Source organism: Lactuca serriola, chromosome 8 (assembly GCF_051521515.1).
Source record: "Lactuca serriola cultivar US96UC23 chromosome 8, Lser_US96UC23_V15, whole genome shotgun sequence".
Lineage (NCBI taxonomy): Eukaryota > Viridiplantae > Streptophyta > Magnoliopsida > Asterales > Asteraceae > Lactuca > Lactuca serriola.
Genome location: NC_136415.1, coordinates 284,733,376 through 284,752,875, shown reverse-complemented (window position 1 = coordinate 284,752,875; position 19,500 = coordinate 284,733,376). Strand labels below are relative to the sequence as shown.

At 36.0% G+C, this 19,500-nt stretch overlaps 1 protein-coding gene across 2 annotated transcripts; it reads left to right on the top strand.

Annotated features, from left to right (window-relative positions):
• Positions 1-14,936: 14,936 nt before the first annotated feature.
• LOC145069862 (uncharacterized) lies at positions 14,937-19,108 on the top strand. 2 transcript variants are annotated; one of them, XM_079016808.1, is made up of 16 exons: positions 14,937-15,218; positions 15,309-15,430; positions 16,127-16,200; positions 16,293-16,392; positions 16,642-16,779; positions 16,855-16,959; positions 17,041-17,124; positions 17,194-17,309; positions 17,407-17,508; positions 17,598-17,714; positions 17,878-17,934; positions 18,015-18,081; positions 18,193-18,246; positions 18,341-18,415; positions 18,628-18,663; positions 18,760-19,108. In XM_079016808.1, the coding sequence occupies exons 3-16, from the start codon at positions 16,166-16,168 to the stop codon at positions 18,895-18,897; spliced, it is 1,224 nt and encodes a 407-aa protein (XP_078872934.1). In that variant the 5' UTR covers positions 14,937-15,218; positions 15,309-15,430; positions 16,127-16,165; the 3' UTR covers positions 18,898-19,108. The 2 variants fall into 2 exon arrangements, with proteins under 2 accessions (XP_078872934.1, XP_078872933.1); XM_079016807.1 differs by lacking the exon at positions 15,309-15,430.
• The last annotated feature ends 392 nt before the right edge of the window (positions 19,109-19,500 follow it).

Below are 19,500 nucleotides of genomic sequence, written 5' to 3'. Positions count from 1 at the left end.
GTCGGAGGCTGGACTCGGCGAGTAGGTGCTGAGTGGAGAAAACCCTAATTTCGGAGGATGAGCCCTATAAAAAGGACATTATACCCTCTCCCCAGCCTCTTTACCCTCTCTTGAAGTCCAGAAAACCGTAAGGCGCGTTTGTGAGGGATTTGAGAGCATTTAAACCTTGGAGAAGAGATTTTGGAGGAGATCTTGGAGAGTTAAGAGGCTTGGAGCAAGGGGCTTTGCTAAGATTCGGATTTCTCTTCTGTTGGAGCTTCCTTTCGAGGTATTATTTCGTTGCTTGGGCTGTTATTCATCTAGATTCATCATTTTGGAGTATTTGGAAAGATTATCTTGTGGTATTTTGAGTTTGGAGGTTGGATATGAGGTTGCTACCTCAGATCTGGAATGGAGAAGGTCTAGAGTGCATTAAAGTCCCTGTTCTTGAGTATTGGGTGAAGCCATCTTGTCCCAAACCCTAGCCCTAGAGTGTAAAATGCCTAGATCTCTTTGGATTCACGTAAATTTTGCCACTTTACGTGATGGATGGGTTGTAGAAGGGTAGATCTATGGTTTGGATCAACTGCATGGTTTGGAAGGCTTCTGTATGGGTTAAGATCAAGAGGCACTCGGCGAGTCACAAAGGTGTACTCGGCAAGTTGCTTGAAGATGGGTAGGAACTCGGCGAGTAGGTTGAAGATAGCCTTGGACTCGGTGAGTCTGTTCTTGGACTTGTCGAGTCTGGTCGTGAGGTCCTAACTTTCTTCTGGTTGAGCCATGAATCGGTGAGTCAAGGGAGGACTCGGTGAGTTGAGTGCGAGGGGACTCAGAGTTGTGGGACTCGGCGAGTCTCGGGGTGACTCGGTGAGTTGAGTCATGGATTGGGGAAGTTCTGAGCATGGGGACTCGGCGAGTCATCAGGTTGACTCGGCGAGTAGACTCAGTCAGGAGGTTGACTTTGACTTTGACTTTGACCAAGGGCTGACCAGTTGACTTCCCGGGGGAATTTTGGTAATTGTTGGCTTTTGTTTGAGTTCAGTGTTGGTATCGACTAGTGGTGGAGATCGTGTCAGTGGTCGGAGCATCTTGGTCTTATCTTTTCACTCGGCAGTTGCGAGGTGAGTTATCCTCACTATATCAACAGGGTCAAAGGCACCAAGGTCGGCCCTTTATCAAATTGTGATCCGGGTATCGTTGTTATGTTATTGCTTTGATATGTTTGCATCCTGGTAGTTAGGGTGATATATGTTAGAGACCTGGTTAAGGTCGATATCCTGGTATATAGGATGATGCTATGCTAGTGACCGGTTAGGTCGGTATCCTGGTTAGGATGATGATATGTTATGTGATCTGCTATATCAACTTGATTGAATGTGAATTGTTATATGATTAAATGTTTATGTGCACATGGTTGTTGGACTGGGGTTTGGGTTGAGGCGGGTCCTGCTTTGTGCTGTAGGCTAACATACCCAGGGCGGACCGGTTATCCCGAAGGCCCAGCGAGTGATCCGGATAGGTTGTAGGCCCCAAGAGGGCGGACCATACGTGCCGAGGCTTGGAGAGTGGACCAGACCGACTGAAGGCCCGGAGCGGGCGGACCAGTCATACTGTAGACTCAGAGAGTGGACCAGGTGGATTGAAGGCCTGGTGCGGGCAGACCAATCACACTGTAGACTCGATGTATATGGCTAGACTCGGAGGGTGGACCAGGTGGACTGTTGGCCGGTGCGGCGAACCAGTCTCACAGTAGACCCGAAGTGCATGGCTGTTCTGTGTTCTGTTATGATATGTCATGATGTGCGTGTATGGTATATGTGGTTGGTATTTTGGGGGTATCTCACTAAGCTTTCGGGCTTACAGTTGTGGTTTAATGTTTTTCAGGTTCTTCAGGAGACCGTGGCAAGGCAAAGGCGTGATCGTACCGCTCCTCATGATTATGTTTTATGTTGTGGTTCTAGGAAGACTCTGATAAGGATTGTATTGAAAACCTTTTTGTAATAACTTTATGAACCGAGTTGTTTTTGAAAAGTTTAAATTGGTTGAAATTTTTAGAGCGTTACATTTGCATGGCTGGACAAGTCACTAACACCCATAATACTCCACTTCCTACCACTAGAAAGCTTAATACTCAAGCATGACCTCATATCCACGACCAAGATGGAAACTTTATGGATTTATAACACAAATACCACTGAAATGGGACAGATCTAGGTCCATGGAGCACATTACACTCATAAAGTCTCCACCTTTGGGACTTTTAACCCTAAAATGGTCCATGCAATCATCTAATTAAATAAGGAGGAAAGTTTTGAACTTTATACCTCCAAATGCAGCTCCTTCCTCTGTAGATCTCAGATCCAAACTTGTACTTCAAGCTCTAGCCTCCACAAGCTCCTCTCCTTCTTCTTCACTAACACACCAAGGCACTTTTAGCTCCAAAACACTCACTCTCAAGCTAAGGACGATTGAGAGGCTCTCTTAGGGTTTCACTCAATGATATGGATGCTGATAAATGAGCCTTACAATCCATTATATAGTGCACAAGTCCAATATTAGGGTTTGCGTCTGGACCCATTACGCCCAGCGTACCCAGGCGAGTCCGCGTCCAAATTAAGCGCATGAGTACGCGCAGCGTACTGTCACGGGATGAATCTTTTAGACTAGTCAATACCGTGTGCCACTTAGTGCTTCTCCGACTAAGTCAGGCTAAGTTCGACGATCTAGATGTACTAACGAACTTAGGAAGCAAGAGTTACGACAAGGGACACTTCAATAAAGCTTCTATTATATAACTCAACTTCTTTACAAGGCAACTTCTTGATGGTTTGGACAAATGAGTCCTCCCCCTATTTATAGGAACCTTACACCTCCTCAAATGGAAGTTTCTAGGTCCCGATCATTCATGACTAATCTAGACTCTTCCTGTTATATACATAGATTTTACAAGACTCTAGAATATGGTAGACTTGTATACGATGCTCTAGAAATCTCTAAGTCGTCCTGACATTATCCAAATCATTCTTATATGATCTAGCGTGTTCTAGATCCTTCCAAAGTCTTCCGGGTCGATCTAGCTTCGTCTAGCGTCCTCTTGATTATTCCAGATCGTTCTCCTTTGTTCCACGGACATCTACAATATTCTAGCATCTTCCAGGGTCTCGTAGAGCATTCCTGATCTCTCCGAAGACTTCTCGAATATACTTGATCGTTCCGTAGTTCTCTAGACGATCGCGGAATTTTCCAGAAACTTGGTCCGTGACACCCTCCCCCACTTAAACCCTTGACGTCCTCGTCAAGTCTTCTATACATATGTCTCGATGTTGTGACGGTGCTACTTCGTGTCTTTTTGTTTTCTCCAAAGTATCTCTTCGAGTAAGGCGTACTTTTATTTCTTGATGTACTTTGAATCCTATTTCTTCTCTCAGCCTCGTAAAACCTTGAGTAACTCGTCATATGGGATATGGATCCTTGTTCCTTCAAACGTGCCTCGCTTATTCGAACTTCCCCTTTTGGCTTCATATTCTTCTTGATTATAGTGCTCTGGTCATAACACATCTTCATAGTTGAAAGGGATCGAGCTTTTGTCTTTCTTCTTTCAAAGGGAATTATATGGATAGTTGATCCCTTGGTTATACACAGGGTGTTGTCTCTTTCAAACGACCAAGGACATACCATATCCAGGAAATCCATTCCTAGTACCATGCGATAGTCATCCATCAGAACCACTATCAAGTCGATGGTCCCTTCCCATTCTGCAATCTTCATGGGTATTCCACGAGAAACTCCGAGGATCGGATTAGATTGAGAGTTGACAACCTTCAACCGACCTAACTCCTTTGTATAATGAATACCCAACTTCCTTGCTTCTTCCTCTGCAATGAAACTATGTGTTGCTCCAGAATCTACTAGCGCCTTAGTGTTCCTTGCATTCACTTTAACTTCGACGAACATGAGACTCCCTCCTTTATTTTCTTCCTTCTTAGAAGATTTTATCTCATCTTTCGATATTGAGTTCAGAAAACGCATTGAGCTTATTTGTGCTTCGTCTTCTTCTTCTTGCAAAACCATCGCATAGAAAGTTTTTTTCTTCGGACAGTCTTGGATCAAGTGAGGACCATCACACAAGTAGCACTTGATCTCCTGTCCCTCTTCTCTTCGGTTTCTTCCTTCAATTTCTTTTCCTTTCGTATTTAAAGGTTGGGGTGTGTTTAGTTTTGGTTTCGGTCCCGTCATAGTTTGTTCTCCCCCACTATTCTTCTTAACCGTGCTTTCTTTTCGAAATTCCATTAGATCTTCTGCCACGACAATAGCTTCGTCAATGTCTTTGACATTTCTCCTCTTGAGCTTGTTGTAGGCCCAAGATTGTAGTCCATCCATGAAATAGAAAAGTTTGTCCTTCTCCTGCATGTCGGGTAACTCTAGCATCAAGCTCGTGAACTCGACTATATAGTCTTGGATGGATCCCGTATGCTTTAGCCCACGAAGTTTCTTCATCGCTATGTCTTCAACATTATGTGGGCAGAATTGTCTCTTGAGTTGCCTATTGAATTCTTCCCATGTGTCTATGGTATATAATCCTTTTTCAATATCACCGTGCTTCCTTCGCCACCATAGAGCCGCACTCTCGCATAGATAAAGTATGGCTGTATCTACCTTCGTCTTGTCGTCCTTCACTTGACTAGCATTGAAGTAGCATTCCATCGACCAAAAGAATTCGTTAAGTTCTTTGGGTTCGCATTTACCTCCGTACTTCAATGGTTTGGGTGCTTCTGTGTGCGGAAACGTTCTTGCAATGGTCCCTCTAGTGATTGCTGCCTTGCACAGGTTTACTTCGGCTTGTAATGCGTCTACCTTCTCACGGAACTCACTTCGCAGGGTGTTGATAAGTCCAAGGACTTCTTCCTTGATGACACCGATGGTCTCCTTCAATCCATCGCTCGTGTCACTTATCTCAGCAACGAATTGATCGACGGTATCCTTCCATTCAAGGATCTCACAGACGTTAATCTCTGTCCTTGTAAGCTTGTTTTCTAAGCTTGCCAAGGCATCTACCGATTGATCCCTCTTCTTGGACTTCCTTCCTTTCTCCTCGACGACAGGAGGAATGTTGAATACTTCACTTGTTGCTTCCATCGTAATGGTCTCTTGCTTGCTCGAACCTTGCTCTGATACCACGTGTCACGGGATGACTCTTTTAGACTAGTCAATACCGTGTGCCACTTAGTGCTTCTCCGACTAAGTCAGGCTAAGTTCGACGATCTAGATGTACTAACGAACTTAGGAAGCAAGAGTTACGACAAGGGACACTTCAATAAAGCTTCTATTATATAACTCAACTTCTTTACAAGGCAACTTCTTGATGGTTTGGACAAATGAGTCCTCCCCCTATTTATAGGAACCTTACACCTCCTCAAATGGAAGTTTCTAGGTCCCGATCATTCATGACTAATCTAGACTCTTCCTGTTATATACATAGATTTTACAAGACTCTAGAATATGGTAGACTTGTATACGATGCTCTAGAAATCTCCAAGTCGTCCTGACATTATCCAAATCATTCTTATATGATCTAACGTGTTCTAGATCCTTCCAAAGTCTTCCGGGTCGATCTAGCTTCGTCTAGCGTCCTCTTGATTATTCCAGATCGTTCTCCTTTGTTCCACGGACATCTACAATATTCTAGCATCTTCCAGGGTCTCGTAGAGCATTCCTGATCTCTACGGAGACTTCTCGAATATACTTGATCGTTCCGGAGTTCTCTAGACGATCGCGGAATTTTCCAGAAACTTGGTCCGTGACAGTACTCCCCAGTATGCCCATCGTACTCATTTGCTACAAGAACTCTTTCAAAGGACCACTTTTGACAACTTGACAAATGGAAAGATATAATTGCTTTACCTGGATTTCGGGATGTTACACTACTCGTATTGACAGAAGGTAGAAGCGGACATCGGTGACAGAAAAGGTGGACTTCCAGGGTGTCGTCGATTCTGAAGCGATCAGGAAGGAGACGCAAAGAAGAGGGGTTCGATTTCGGCGGCTTTTGTGTGTAGTGTTGTGCGTAGAGAAGATTAGGGCAACATTGAAGAGATAAGGTAATACCGTGTATACTTATAACATGTGATTATAAGCTTAATATTATTTTACATGAGGTAATAAGTATTGTACCTCTTAATTTTCAAGAAATAGACAATATGTTTAATATATATATATATATATATATATATATATATATATATATATATATATATGCAAATTGCCAGAAAAGTCACTATATTACCACAAAATTTTGATTTTGACACCGAGTTATTTTTTTTCACATCTATGTCACTATATTTACAATTTTTTTGCAATATCAACCAAATGACTGGTTCTCCATGTTTTCCTGATAATTACTTTTTCCGAATTGCAATAAAGTCACTAAGCTTACCAAAATTTTGATTTTTGACGCTGAGTTTCAAATTGCAAGAAAGTCACTATGTAATCACAAAATTATCATTTTGATACCGATTTTTTTTTTCAATTATGTTATTACATTTACAATTTTGTTACAATGTCAATCAATTGACCGATTCAAGAGATGTTATTATGGTTTAGAAGCTAGATTTATACAACAAATAAATGAATGTCATTCGAGTGGTACAAACTCAATTACATGTCAACGAAATGGGCATGCTCACCATTTCAGGAGATTCTTTTGTGGTTTAGAAACTCGATTTGTACAACAAGTAAATAAAGACCTATACAAGGTCCATCTAAGACCCTTAAAATGTCGATTTGTACAACAAATAAATAAATACCCTATAAATGAAGATCCTTACATACTCACCCATACAAGTTCCATCTTATTTTGTTGTTTGGATTCAGGGAAAAATCGGATTATCAAAGAAAGAGTTTTAGATATTTATTTGGGAATAAATCCTTTATGAACATATTTGAAAGCTTTTAACAAAAAACTTTGATCATCTAGCATGTAAGCTTGAAGATCTTCACATGCATGTTGGTTTGATGACCATTCATGAGTTTGAAATGTTCAAAAATAATTTTTTAAAGAAAACTTAGAGTGCATGTGGTGATTTTCCACCAAAACTTGTAGAAAAGTGCATTATGTTGATTTTGACTTAGGTTTCGGTCCTTGGATTTCACCATTTACAACATGCATGTTGTTTTTGGATGAAATCCTACCACCATCATCATCAAAATCGTGAGAGTGTGTGTGTGTGTATGTTTATGTATTTAATATCTTTCATTAGAATGGAGTAGAAGATGGAGAAAATCCAAGAAAAATAGCAAAACTTGAAGGAAAAGTGAAGTGGAATGAAAGAAAATTTGTGATTACCTTTAATATTACTTCAAATGATGAAGATTTAGAGTTTAAGATGTGTTCTTGGACTCATTTTCTGGAATAAAATTCGTGAGTTTGAGAGAGAGGAAGAATAGAGAGAAGATGAAGTGATGGAATGTCTGAGAGAAAGTGAAGGGTGGAGAAATGGAGTGTGAGGGTGAAGTAAGTGTTTTGGGAAGGCAAATATTGAAGGGTGAGAGAGGGTGGCCGACTTTTGAGGGTATAATGCCCTCCCTCTCTTTTAATTTTATAAAAAATTCAATTTTTTTTATAAAAATATCATACTTTTTATAAAATATACATCTTAACCAAGTTTTTTTTGTTCATGAAACCTTGTTTTTTGACTTATAAATTAAGGGTAACTGTTAATGACTTCAATTTTATTTTCCTTGAATGCATTTTCAAAATTTTAATTATTATAAGATAATATTATAAGTTTCATAACTATTTTTATAGAATTTTTAAGGTTAAAGTTTATAAATATGATCTTTATGGCTTTTAGGGTTTTGGAGTTTAATAAACTTTGAATATCAAAATAAATTGAATCTTTGAGACTTTAAATTATTTTCGTGTTTCCTAACTCTTATTCAATTTAGAAATAATGTTTGTAATTTATTTTTATCACTTCATTGGCATTCTATGTAGTGGTTTTGAGATTCAAGCGAAATTGAAGAATCAGGTATATTAGTCCTAGTTTTCAACTTTGACTTAAGTTCCTACGAGACTCGGACCTAATTTCTACTACTAGGTCAAATGCATGATGTGTGTATATGATTCATGAAAAGATGCTCAAGTCAAGGAATGACCCGAATTTGAATATGCGTTATAGTTAAAGTAACTATAGATGTTATGTATCAATGTGAAATCGAAGTACAATATCCTTCAATTCCAGGGGCGTAGCTAAGTTGAAGGTTGGTAGGTCCTAGGACCTACCTATTTTTTTAATATTAATATTTAGTGTAAGATATATATATATATATATATATATATATATATATATCAATTTAAATTTTATATATTCTAATCCACTTAAAATAGCTCACTTTCAATCCATTTAAAATTTATTCATTAGCCAATAACCCAATTCATTTATTTTATTTTTTTTAAAAACTCACGAAACGTGATCACCGATCGATATCTCCTAACGTTTGACGTTTCATCACGTTCTCGCTTGCCTGATCGATCAATCGATTCCATTGTCCACCGTTCGGCCAGGCCACCGGCCACCGTCTCCCCTCCACTAGGCGTCACCGACTCGTGCCCATATTTTATATATTTCAATTTTTGAATGATAATTTAAGTTCGTATATTGAAAAAAAGTGTTTTAGAAAATATCGATAACGATATAATTATGAATATATTTCAAGGTATAAAACCTAGTAGAGTTTAAACGTAAAACTTTATTATAAATATTGAAGTTATGTTTAACTATTTAAAGGCATACGGCCCGACTCGATACCATTAGTAATTTTTTTACCTTTTTTTTTTTTTTTTTTTTTTTTTTTTTAATTTCATTACATAAGGAACCATATGATTTTTGGTTCTAGATTCGCCACCGTTCAATTCTACTTGTTTCCAAGTTTCTAGTAGGTTATAACATAGCTCCTAGTTACAAAGTCTAGTATGTGTCGTGCCTATATGTGCAACTAAGTTTAATCAAATCTAGAACCGACTCGAATTTTGACGGTTGTCACAGGGATGATGGTGGCAGGTGGTTGTGGTGGTTTTGGTGGGTGATAGGTGGGGTAGTGGTGGCGAGTGGTGGTGATGAGTGATGGATATAGATAGTGGTTTTGGTGGGTGATAGGTGGGATGGTAGCGGTGATAGGTGGTGAATGTGGGTGGTGGAGGTATGTGGTGGTGATGGGTGGTGGATGGTGGTGGAGGTGGTGGTGACGGGTGGTGGTGGGTGGTGGTGACAAATGGTGATGATAGGTGGTGGAGACAGGGTGGTGGGTGGTGGTGGTGAGTATTAGTGATTGGTGATAGGGGTGGTAGTGGTGGGTGATAGGTGGTGGAAGCGGGTCATGGTGATGGGTAGGTGGTGGCGAGTGGTGGTTGGTGGTGATGGTGATGTGGGTGGTGGTAATGGGTTGTAGGTTGTGGTGATGGGTGATTGGTAGTGAGTGTCGCTCTCGAGTTGTGTACACTTCGATTAAACTGATTGATCAAGTTGTTCAATTTGCTTTGGAAATGAGTTATTTTGTTAACGAGCTAAATGAAATCAACTTTCCAAGTATAATAAATCGATTCAAACAGTTTTATAATAGTTCTATCTCATCGTTAAACCCGATTTTTTTGAAGAAAAAACGTTCGGTTCGATCCAGTCTAGAAATTGGCATGCAACCGGTCTTTGTTAAACAATTCTCGTCCTGTTTGTGACCCGACCGATTGAAACCAGTTTTTAAAACACTACTAATAACCAAAAATCAAAAATATTTTAAAATAAAACTAAAGAATATTATTTTTGTATTTTTCGAAAATGGAATACATGTTATAAGTTTTGTAAGCAGGCCACAAGCATGTATGTTTGTATTTTTAAGCTTCAAAATCTTATCAGGCTTCTGTTTTGTTTTTCTTCTTTAAAAAAATCAAATATATATGACAAATAATGGATTAACAAAACTCTTAAATAAATTCAAATATTGTGATATACCGAAAGGAATTACATAGTAGTTAGTGCACCATAAAAATAGCTACAATGTAGATTATGACGCTAAGACGTAATCACGAGTAACAATAAATGAACCAGGTTGGAAGATTAGGTTGAGGGAGAAATCATAAATAATTTATATGATGCACATCTTTAAATTAACCCGGTTGGAAGAGTAGTGTCATGAAGAAATTATAAATTATAAATGATTTATATACGAGGACCTTCTTGCTATTTGGATTAACAAAATTTTCCACCCGATACGTGATACAAGTTGGAAAAATCCCTACGAACATATCTAAGATGTTTGTGCACGGGAACTCTTTAATATTGTGCGAATCTCACGGGATATTATCAAACATAATCTCAACAAGATATCTTAGATGATCCGTTATACTCACCACATACCATATATGTGGTGGGTGTCATATCAACACCACATTCTATTACCACTAACATTTGATACCTACCACTAATACACCACTCCACATCATTATTTTTATCTTTTTTTAATTCAAAAATACAATAAAATTACATTTTTTATAATTAAAAAACATTCATTTTTTTAAACTATTTTTTCATTAATTATAAAAATAAAATAACAACTTCAAACTACATTACTTACTTAATCTAGAAAAAAAACATTACATTAATTAAAAAAACAAACATACATATAAAAATCCTAATTGTCGTTCAACATTGATACAAATGTTCCGCGACATCTTCTCGAATATTGAAACACGTTTCACTGTTATGAATTTTAACAACTCGCTCTAAAAAAGCATTCGTTCCGGGTACGAACTCCTAAATTGGAACGATAACGTCGTTCAGATCATACGTGCAAATCGCTCGACCTTCATCTTTAATAATCATATTATGCATTATAATACATGCTAGGACCATTCGTTTAATTCTTTCTTTATCTCAGAGTCGTGTAGCATATTTCACTACATGCCATGTCTGCTTAAGAACTCCAAATGCCCTCTCGATATCCTTTCTCATCGATTCGTGTTTTTTTTGTAAAAAAAATTTCCTTTTCACTTCGAGGAACTGAGTATGCCTTCATCAATGTAGAATAATCCGGGTATATCCCATCGCCAATGTAGTAACTGTATTTGTACGTGTGCCCGTTCACCGTGAACGTCATATCAGGTGTTTTGTCGGTCCAAATATCGTTGAAAAGTGGAGACTGGCCAAGAACATTAAGGTCATTGTTAGACCCCGCTACTCCAAAAAAAGGCATGTCATATCCACAAATCTTGAGATGCAACAGCTTCTAGGATGATAGTTGGTTCACCTATATCTCCTCGAGTGAACTGACCACGCCATGCAGTTGGAAATTTTTCCCAAGCCACATGCGTACAATCTAGACTGCCAAGCATACCCAGAAATCCATGCCTCTCTTCATGAGCCAAATATAATCTCTCAATATCACGTTGAGTAGGTTTGCGCAAATATTCTTCGTGAAAAACCTCATAAACACATGCAGAAACCAATCTACACATTCAACTGTGGTCCTCTCGGATACTTTCAAGTATTCGTCAGATGCATCAAATGCTATACCGTATCCTAAATACCTAAGAGCAGCCGCACATTTTTATACTACTGAAACTCATTCTTCCTCTAGCGTCGGATTTTTGTTTGAAAAAATCATAACGAGATTCTAAAGCATTATTAATACGTAAAAATATAGCCTTATTCAGACGGAAACGACGTTCGAACGAGTCGTCATTATAAAGACAATTATTGACAAAATAATCACGTACCAATAAGTCGTGTGCGGCTTGGCGATCAAGATTGACGACCGCCCTTGTACGAGCTGCATTCGAACTTTCTTCGTCGTGAATGTATTGCACAACGTTGAAGAATGTCTTGACGAATTCTACGTCATCATCCGAGTCAAAACTTTTTAAAAATTCCATATGTATTGTGAAATCCATGTGTATGTGTTTTGTGGTTTTAGAGAATAGAATGAGGTGTAAATTTTGCTATAATAGAAGGTTTATTTATATTTAGTGAATTGAGTTTGAAAAAAAAAGGAAACGACCAAAATAGCCGTTCAACGGCCAAAAAACCCAACAACCAATCACATTGTTCGTTTGAATCCGTCGTCGGGAGCACGAAGAAGCACGACCACGCCCGACCACGGAACGTCGGGGTGGTGTGCGCGATCCGTTATCGTGGCCAACTAGACCACGATTCCATTCGTGGTATGTATACCACAAGACCTTATAGCACGATCAAACAAAAGAAAATAAGTCAAGTCGGAAACCAAAGTGAGATAATTAATTTTGAAGTCAACAAACTTCTTAAGACGTTTATCTTAAATAAATCACTGTTTGTTGTCGAGATTGCAAATCCAATACGGTCAAGAACGTTGACGAGTTTTTACACATGTGTATAGACTTTACTGACCTCAACAAGAAATGTCCTAAGAATTGTTACATTTTTACCAAAATTGAAGGAAAAGTCGAGTCTAATTAAAGGTTCTTGTTAAAATGTTATTTACAAAAAGCATGTAAGAATTACAACCAATTCAAATGAAAAACAAGGACGAAGAAAATACTACATTCTATACTAACATTGTGCATTATGTTACCATAAAATGTCTTTGGACCTCAAAAACATCAACAACCTAATATAATTATCATTTTCATTTCCGTATTGTAATTTGTTTATATAGTTCATTAATGTCTTTGTTAATTAATGTTTTATTTTTTAAAAATATAGTGTATGCCATAAATTAGATGAAAGATTTTTATAAAAATGTATTACAAAATTGATAATCGTTTATTTAATTTAAAAGAATTTTTGAAAAATTCTCCATGAATGGAAAATTTATGATAATTTTGTTTAAATTAATTTAATAGAAATATAATATTTTAGCTATTTTTAGAGTAACTTATCAATCTTGATGCTCTAATACCCAGAAATCTAAAGATTTTTTTAAGATAAAGCTAAAATTAAATATTTCATAGAGTAAAATACACGAGTGGTCCCTATAGTTTGGGGTAATTTGCGCGTTTGGTCTTTAATTTATCTTTTTAACTCAGAAAGTCTCTACAGTTTGTTTTTGTTACACATTTGGTCAGTGTCTTACCTAAAAAAACTATTATTTAAATATAGAAAAATAGTGAGGTAGGTAAGGTAAGATGAGGGAGTGTGGTTGGGGGTGTGTTTATTTAAATAAATTAAAAAATCAATGACAAAATAGTCTTTTTAGGTAATATAGAAACCATGCACTTAACAAAAACAAACACAAGGATCTTCCGAATTAAAAAAATAAGTTAGGGATCAAATACGCAAATTATAAGGTATGAAGTATGAACTACACTTTTACTGGTTAACTTGAAATTTTTACACGTTTTAATTGGTTGTCTCTGACATGACATGACAGGTAGGAAGGAAGCTTGATGACGCGCTTCTTATTCTTCCACCCATTAGTTGTCGTGGCTGCCTACTCATTGAACCTTGGATCCCAAGGTGAGTAGTGGTCCTCCCTCGTATAAAATCATACTCATATGGACATTAAAGAAACATAACTCTGAAACTATTCTTCCTTTTTCAGCCAAACATTACCCACTGAAAACATGAATTGCATTAATCGACAATGGAGGCTCCACCACTATCACCAAAGTTTATAAATTCGAGAAAACGCCTTACAGTAAATGATCTCCACTCCATTATCTGTGACTGTGGTTGGGAAGGAAAACTGATGGGGACAGATGTTGAAATACAAAATGTGAAAGAGGGTTGTAGACGAGACTTTGTCATTTCCAAGACCTAATTCATCTATCTATATCATGAAGTTCATGGTTACCAAGGAAGTTTCAAGTGATACCATTTTTCTTGGGTGCGGTGGCGATTGTTGTTGTGTCAATTGTTCTGGTCATGAACAAGTGAAATCAGTGGCTAATGAGGCGGGGGTGATGACCAACCTTGTAACAGATATAATATGGTACATTGTAAAACTACATTCGAAGTGAAGATTAACCTTCATGTAGAACTTCATTGTTAACAAAACCTGATGATCGATTGTGAGAATAGATAATGAGAGAGTTTATGAGAGATAAATAAAAATGTACAGTTTGATAAGATATAAGAAATAAAGAAAAGGAAGAAAAATAGTCATCTAGTGTCCCATACTAATATGTGACTGTGACAATTTCATTAAATGATATGAAAGTTTGAGGAATGGATTTACCGAGATCCCTTCATTTTAGGAAAAGAGATCTTTTAAAACCATAAAAGTCAAGATTATACCTTTAGGGAAAAAAAGTCAATAGGATTTGAAATGATAAGTTAGTTGAGCTACAGTAACAATAACTTTATTTTAAAAATTATAAAAAAGTTTGTTTTTTTGTATTTATCAAAATGGTATAAGGTGTTTTTTTTAATGCTTCAAAATCTTATGAAACTTCTGAATTTTTTTATATAACTAAATTCAAATATAAATAACAAATAATAGAATGTCAAAATTTCGATATATTTAGGATATTTCAAATATTGATACGAGATAATAGTCTCTTCCAACTTCCAACGAAACGAAGTAGATAACTTAAATACTTAATTATTATTTCAAACAATTCATGTTTACTATCATCGAAATCAACTAACTATAAACTACATAACAAATGATTTTATATCATGTCACACTAATTTATTTATTATTAGGGAACTTCCTTAACCACGATTAACGTTCTTCGTGTTCTCTAATAACTACTAATAGAATTACTAAAATATTATTCAAAAGAGTACGTAGGATAATCCAATACAAAAGACACTGTATCCTTTTAAGAATAATCAGAAAGAAAGATCATTAAAAAAATTAAAAAACTTAGTCGTCTAAATTATATCCTAATAATGGTGGGGAAATAAACTATTTAATTAAGAAAATTCCTTTTACGCATTTTATATTAATGATTTTACCTTTGATAATTCAAACCAATTTGATTTGTCTTTATCATTATTCATTAGCGAGGATCCTTCAAAACTCAATAAGTATTTTTCCAAAAACTCAAACACGACGGAAGCGCCTAAGTTCTTCAGTAACAATCATTGAATCCCACATTTTTGTGCTGAAGAACTTCACGAGGAGCACTCTTTTCCCACAATCACGTTTCTCATACAAACTTTTGATTCACGAAATCTTCAAGATAAGAGTTGTTAAACCCACATTTGGTTTCCTCGAAATATTTCTGGGGTTTTGTTTTTTTCTTTCGCAAAAGCAGTTTTCAGGTACTATTTTATGCAAAAGTCGCTTGCTTATGTGTGTATACGTATGTTTTTAGCCATATGAGTGAATGAAACAGGTGATATATACTGCAGGAAAGGTTTTTTTATGTTTGAAGGAATTAATACTGTGATATAAATGTAAGCAAATTGAGGTGTTTTTCTTCTGATTCTCCATACCCAAGAACTAGGGTTTCTGAATCCTTTTATAGTTTGTGGTACATTATTTTACTCTAATCATTTTGTTTTTTTATTTTTATTTTTATTTGTGATGTTTGCTATTCTGGGTGTTGGGTAAATTTCAATTTTGATATGTAAATTGTTTAAAATTCGTCAATTTGTCAAAGTTGGTTGCGTCTATGGAGAAACCGAAGGAGAAAATCATATATTGCGTCTTGTATGCAATCTTATTTGGTTTGTTTTTGTGTGAAATTTAGTTAAAGAATTGAGTCCAAGATTACATTTAGGTTTTTCTTGGATTCTTTGTTCTTGTTATGTAAATTGTTTAAAATTCGTCAATTTGGATTGTTCCATAATTTCTTTTAAGGATCTTTAATGATCATTCTTTCTCTTCTTCATAGAAATAAGTATATGGGTTAAAAGATGAACAAAATTTCAAGTTACTGAATTCGGGTTCATGATTTGCTTTGATCATCTACTTTTTTTTTTTGGTAGTTCATGACTTCTTGAAGGGTAAAAAACTATTAACTTTTTTCTAAATCTAATTAAACCCTCAAAGCTACAAACAATTGTCTTTTTGTTGTTAACTTATTGTGGATTAAAACTCTTGTAGCATCCAAAACGGTTTCTTGATTGTTGTTGTGGACTTGTGGCATATGAAAAAAATATTGTTTTGCTGATGTAAGCTGTCTTTTTTTGTCATTTATTGAGTGGCTTCTTTGGTTTAACCGCAGAATGCAAGCTAATTCTGGAGTTTAATTTGCTTTGTCACTATGAAATCTGAAGAATATAAAAGAAGGGGTCATAGGTTTGTGTCATTTTCCAAAAAAAGTTGATATTTAGAAACTCTTTGATGAAATTTATCATGTTTAACTTGTTTGTGAATGATGCAATTTTCAGAAAACCAAATGAGTGTATGAGGGGAATTGTAACAATAATAGTTGGTATTGTTTTCGGGTTCTTTATTGGAGTATCATTTCCTGCTTTTTCACCACCAAAGGTAAATATACTTGATACTTCTACCTCCAAATTAGTCGTTGTTTGACTTTTAAGGGTCAAACGAGTTATATTTGATTTAAAAAACGGTTAAGAGTTATTCACTTATACACAAAATTGTCAACTTGTATTTGAATTGAACTATGTTCTAGATTAGACTTGGAAAGAATCCGTGTAAAATACGCATTTGGAAGTTAGTAATTTCAATTACCAAAATCAAAAGTTTGACTCTTTAATGATTTAAAATTGATAGCTTAAACTCATACCTCCAATTGATACGTATCTTGGAGACAAAAATTCGGGGCGTTCTACACAAACAATCTTAAATGTGATTTCAGTTACAAGGGACAACGTGTCAACTGATGCTAGAAAAATTGATGATCCTTCATTGGTATGCATTCTTTTCATTGGCTATAATATTTGATTATTCATGTTTTTATAAAAATTTCATAAATTATTTATGCAGATTTATGTTTCATCTAATCCCCGAGGTGCAGAAAGATTACCTCCAGCAATACTTGCTTCTGAATCAGACTTCTTTCCCCGAAGATTATATGGCACACCAAGTGAGGTTAGATTCGTCTTTTTCATCTTTTCTTTTTCAAAAACTCATTGAATTTTTGGTAATCTCTAATGAGATCTTTATTTGCAGGATTTAACATTCAAACCAAAGTATCTTGTGACTTTCACAGTTGGTTATAATCAGAAAGATAACATTGACCAAGCGGTCAAAAAGGTCAAACTCTCTCTGTTTTTTCCTTACCTCCACCACCTCCCGCCGCCCTAATGGTGGTTGCTTGTACAGTTCTCAGACAACTTTACTGTCCTTCTCTTCCATTATGATGGCCGGACAACCGAATGGAATGAATTCGAGTGGTCAAAACGAGCTATTCACATAAGTGTTCCAAAGCAAACAAAATGGTAACAACTAACAAATATTACTTCAATATATGATTATTTTGGTAGTTATATAACTTATATTTAGGAGTATAGTTGACTTTTTTTGTTGACTTTGAAGGTGGTATGCGAAAAGATTTCTGCATCCTGACATTGTTGCTCCATATGACTTCATATTTATTTGGGATGAAGATCTTGGAGTTGAGAATTTTGATGCTGAAGAGTGAGTAGTGTTGATGGAAAAATTGTTGTCTTGAATTTGATTAGTCAACGTTTGACTTTAATGGGTTGTTTGAATCTTTATGTTTTTAGATATATTAAACTTGTGAAGAAGCATAAATTGGAGATATCACAGCCTGGTTTGGATCCTAGTAGTAAGGGTTTGACATGGCAGATGACTAAGAGAAGAGAAGATCTTGAAGTTCATAAGTAAGTCAATGCTTTGACCATATATATATATATATATATATATATATATATATATATATATATATATATATATATATATACTGCAATACATATTTTACATAAATGAAACCTTTTTGTATGAATTTGAATTGAATTTTATGTTAAAAATAAAACCTTTTTGTAGAGAAACTGAGGAAAAACCGGGCTGGTGTAGTGATCCACATTTGCCTCCATGTGCAGCGTATGTACAAACTCTTTGTAACAAGGGCAAATTAGTAATTTTACCTTGAAAATTTCTGACCTTACTAGTTGTGGATACAGGTTTGTAGAGATCATGGCTCCTGTATTTTCTAGAGAAGCTTGGCGTTGTGTGTGGCATTTAATTCAGGTATATTATGGCATAAACTATCATTAAAAACTTTTTTCTTGTTAACTTCAGTTATTTCCATTATCAATATAAAATAATTATTAATTTTTATTATTTCATTTATGAATGTAGAATGATTTGGTTCATGGATGGGGTCTTGACTTTGCTCTCAGAAAATGTATTGAGGTAATATTGATTACATCATATCATTGCATGTCTTTCAAGAAACCTTAATGCATTATTCATATAAACATATGCCCTTTTTTGTCTAATGAAATAGCCTGCATACGAAAGGATTGGAGTTGTAGATGCCCAATGGATTACTCATCAAGGCGTGCCTTCACTTGGAAATCAGGTAAGAAGCAAATTTCCGAAATTGCCCTTGTTAGCTTGTGAGAGGGCTAGGGGGAGTACCATCATCCTCCAAATTGTTGTATGAACAAAGACTGTTTCTTTTTTGGAATAAATGAACAATATGAAGGAAAGTAATGTCAATTTTACCCTTCTGTCTAAATTAAAATTTTCTCAACTTGAAATGACAATTTTACCCTTCTCTTCTGGTTGTAGGGAAAAGAAGAGAACGGAAAAGCACCATGGGAAGGGGTATGCAACGAATCTTGCTCTATCACATATGCATGTTGACAATGTTTTTGGAACATGTTTGACTTTTTGGTGTTGACTTTTTTTTTTTGGTGGTAGGTGAGAGAGAGGTGTAAGAATGAGTGGAAGATGTTTCAAGATCGTGTAGCCAAGGCAGAAAGAGACTATTACAACTCAGTTGGTATTGGATCCACGGATCATGATGCAAATTGGGTGACACCCGATAGAATTCAGTAGTGGTTTAGTGATCATTGATATGCTTACTTCTTATAGATCACATAGTATATGATCATTTAGAGGTGAATCTTTACTATATACAAATTTATGGGTATTAATGGAAAGATGGTTTTCTTAGAGGGTAGAAAGGTAATTACGTAACTCGTTCTTGACAGATTTTAATGAGTTTGCAAAGGTTTATGTTGGTAAGAAGGGTGCGTTTCTAACTTGATTCCGTTAGCCATTTTGGAGGGTATAAAATCAGCCTAATATTTAACAGCCTAATATTAAATAGTACTCACTTGTTAGGAATCTATAAATTTTGTTTAGAGTAAATTACATAATTCGTCCCTCAAGTCCTAAATTGCACGTATAATCTTTATTTTCTAAAATTAACTCGGACAGTCCCTATAATGTTTTTTTTTCTCACTCGGACAGTTCCTGACGAACATAAAATGACTATTTTATCTTTTTTTGTTTCTTTTTTACATATTTTTTGATTTGTTTGTTATTAACAATTTAAAACAAAAATAAAAAAGTAAATAAAAACAAAAAACGGGCCCCCACCACAAACATTTATCCTCTACCCTAGGGATGAGCGTGAGACGGAACCGGTACCGACCC

What these genes read in the sequence shown, in the direction of transcription:
- LOC145069862 (XM_079016807.1), top strand. Translation starts at nt 16,166, where the DNA reads ATGAAATCTGAAGAATATAAAAGAAGGGGTCATAG. An exon ending in GAGAATTTTGATGCTGAAGA is followed by an intron (nt 17,509 to 17,597) that starts GTGAGTAGTGTT and finishes TTATGTTTTTAG; the next exon opens with ATATATTAAACTTGTGAAGA. An exon ending in CATTTGCCTCCATGTGCAGC is followed by an intron (nt 17,935 to 18,014) that starts GTATGTACAAAC and finishes TTGTGGATACAG; the next exon opens with GTTTGTAGAGATCATGGCTC.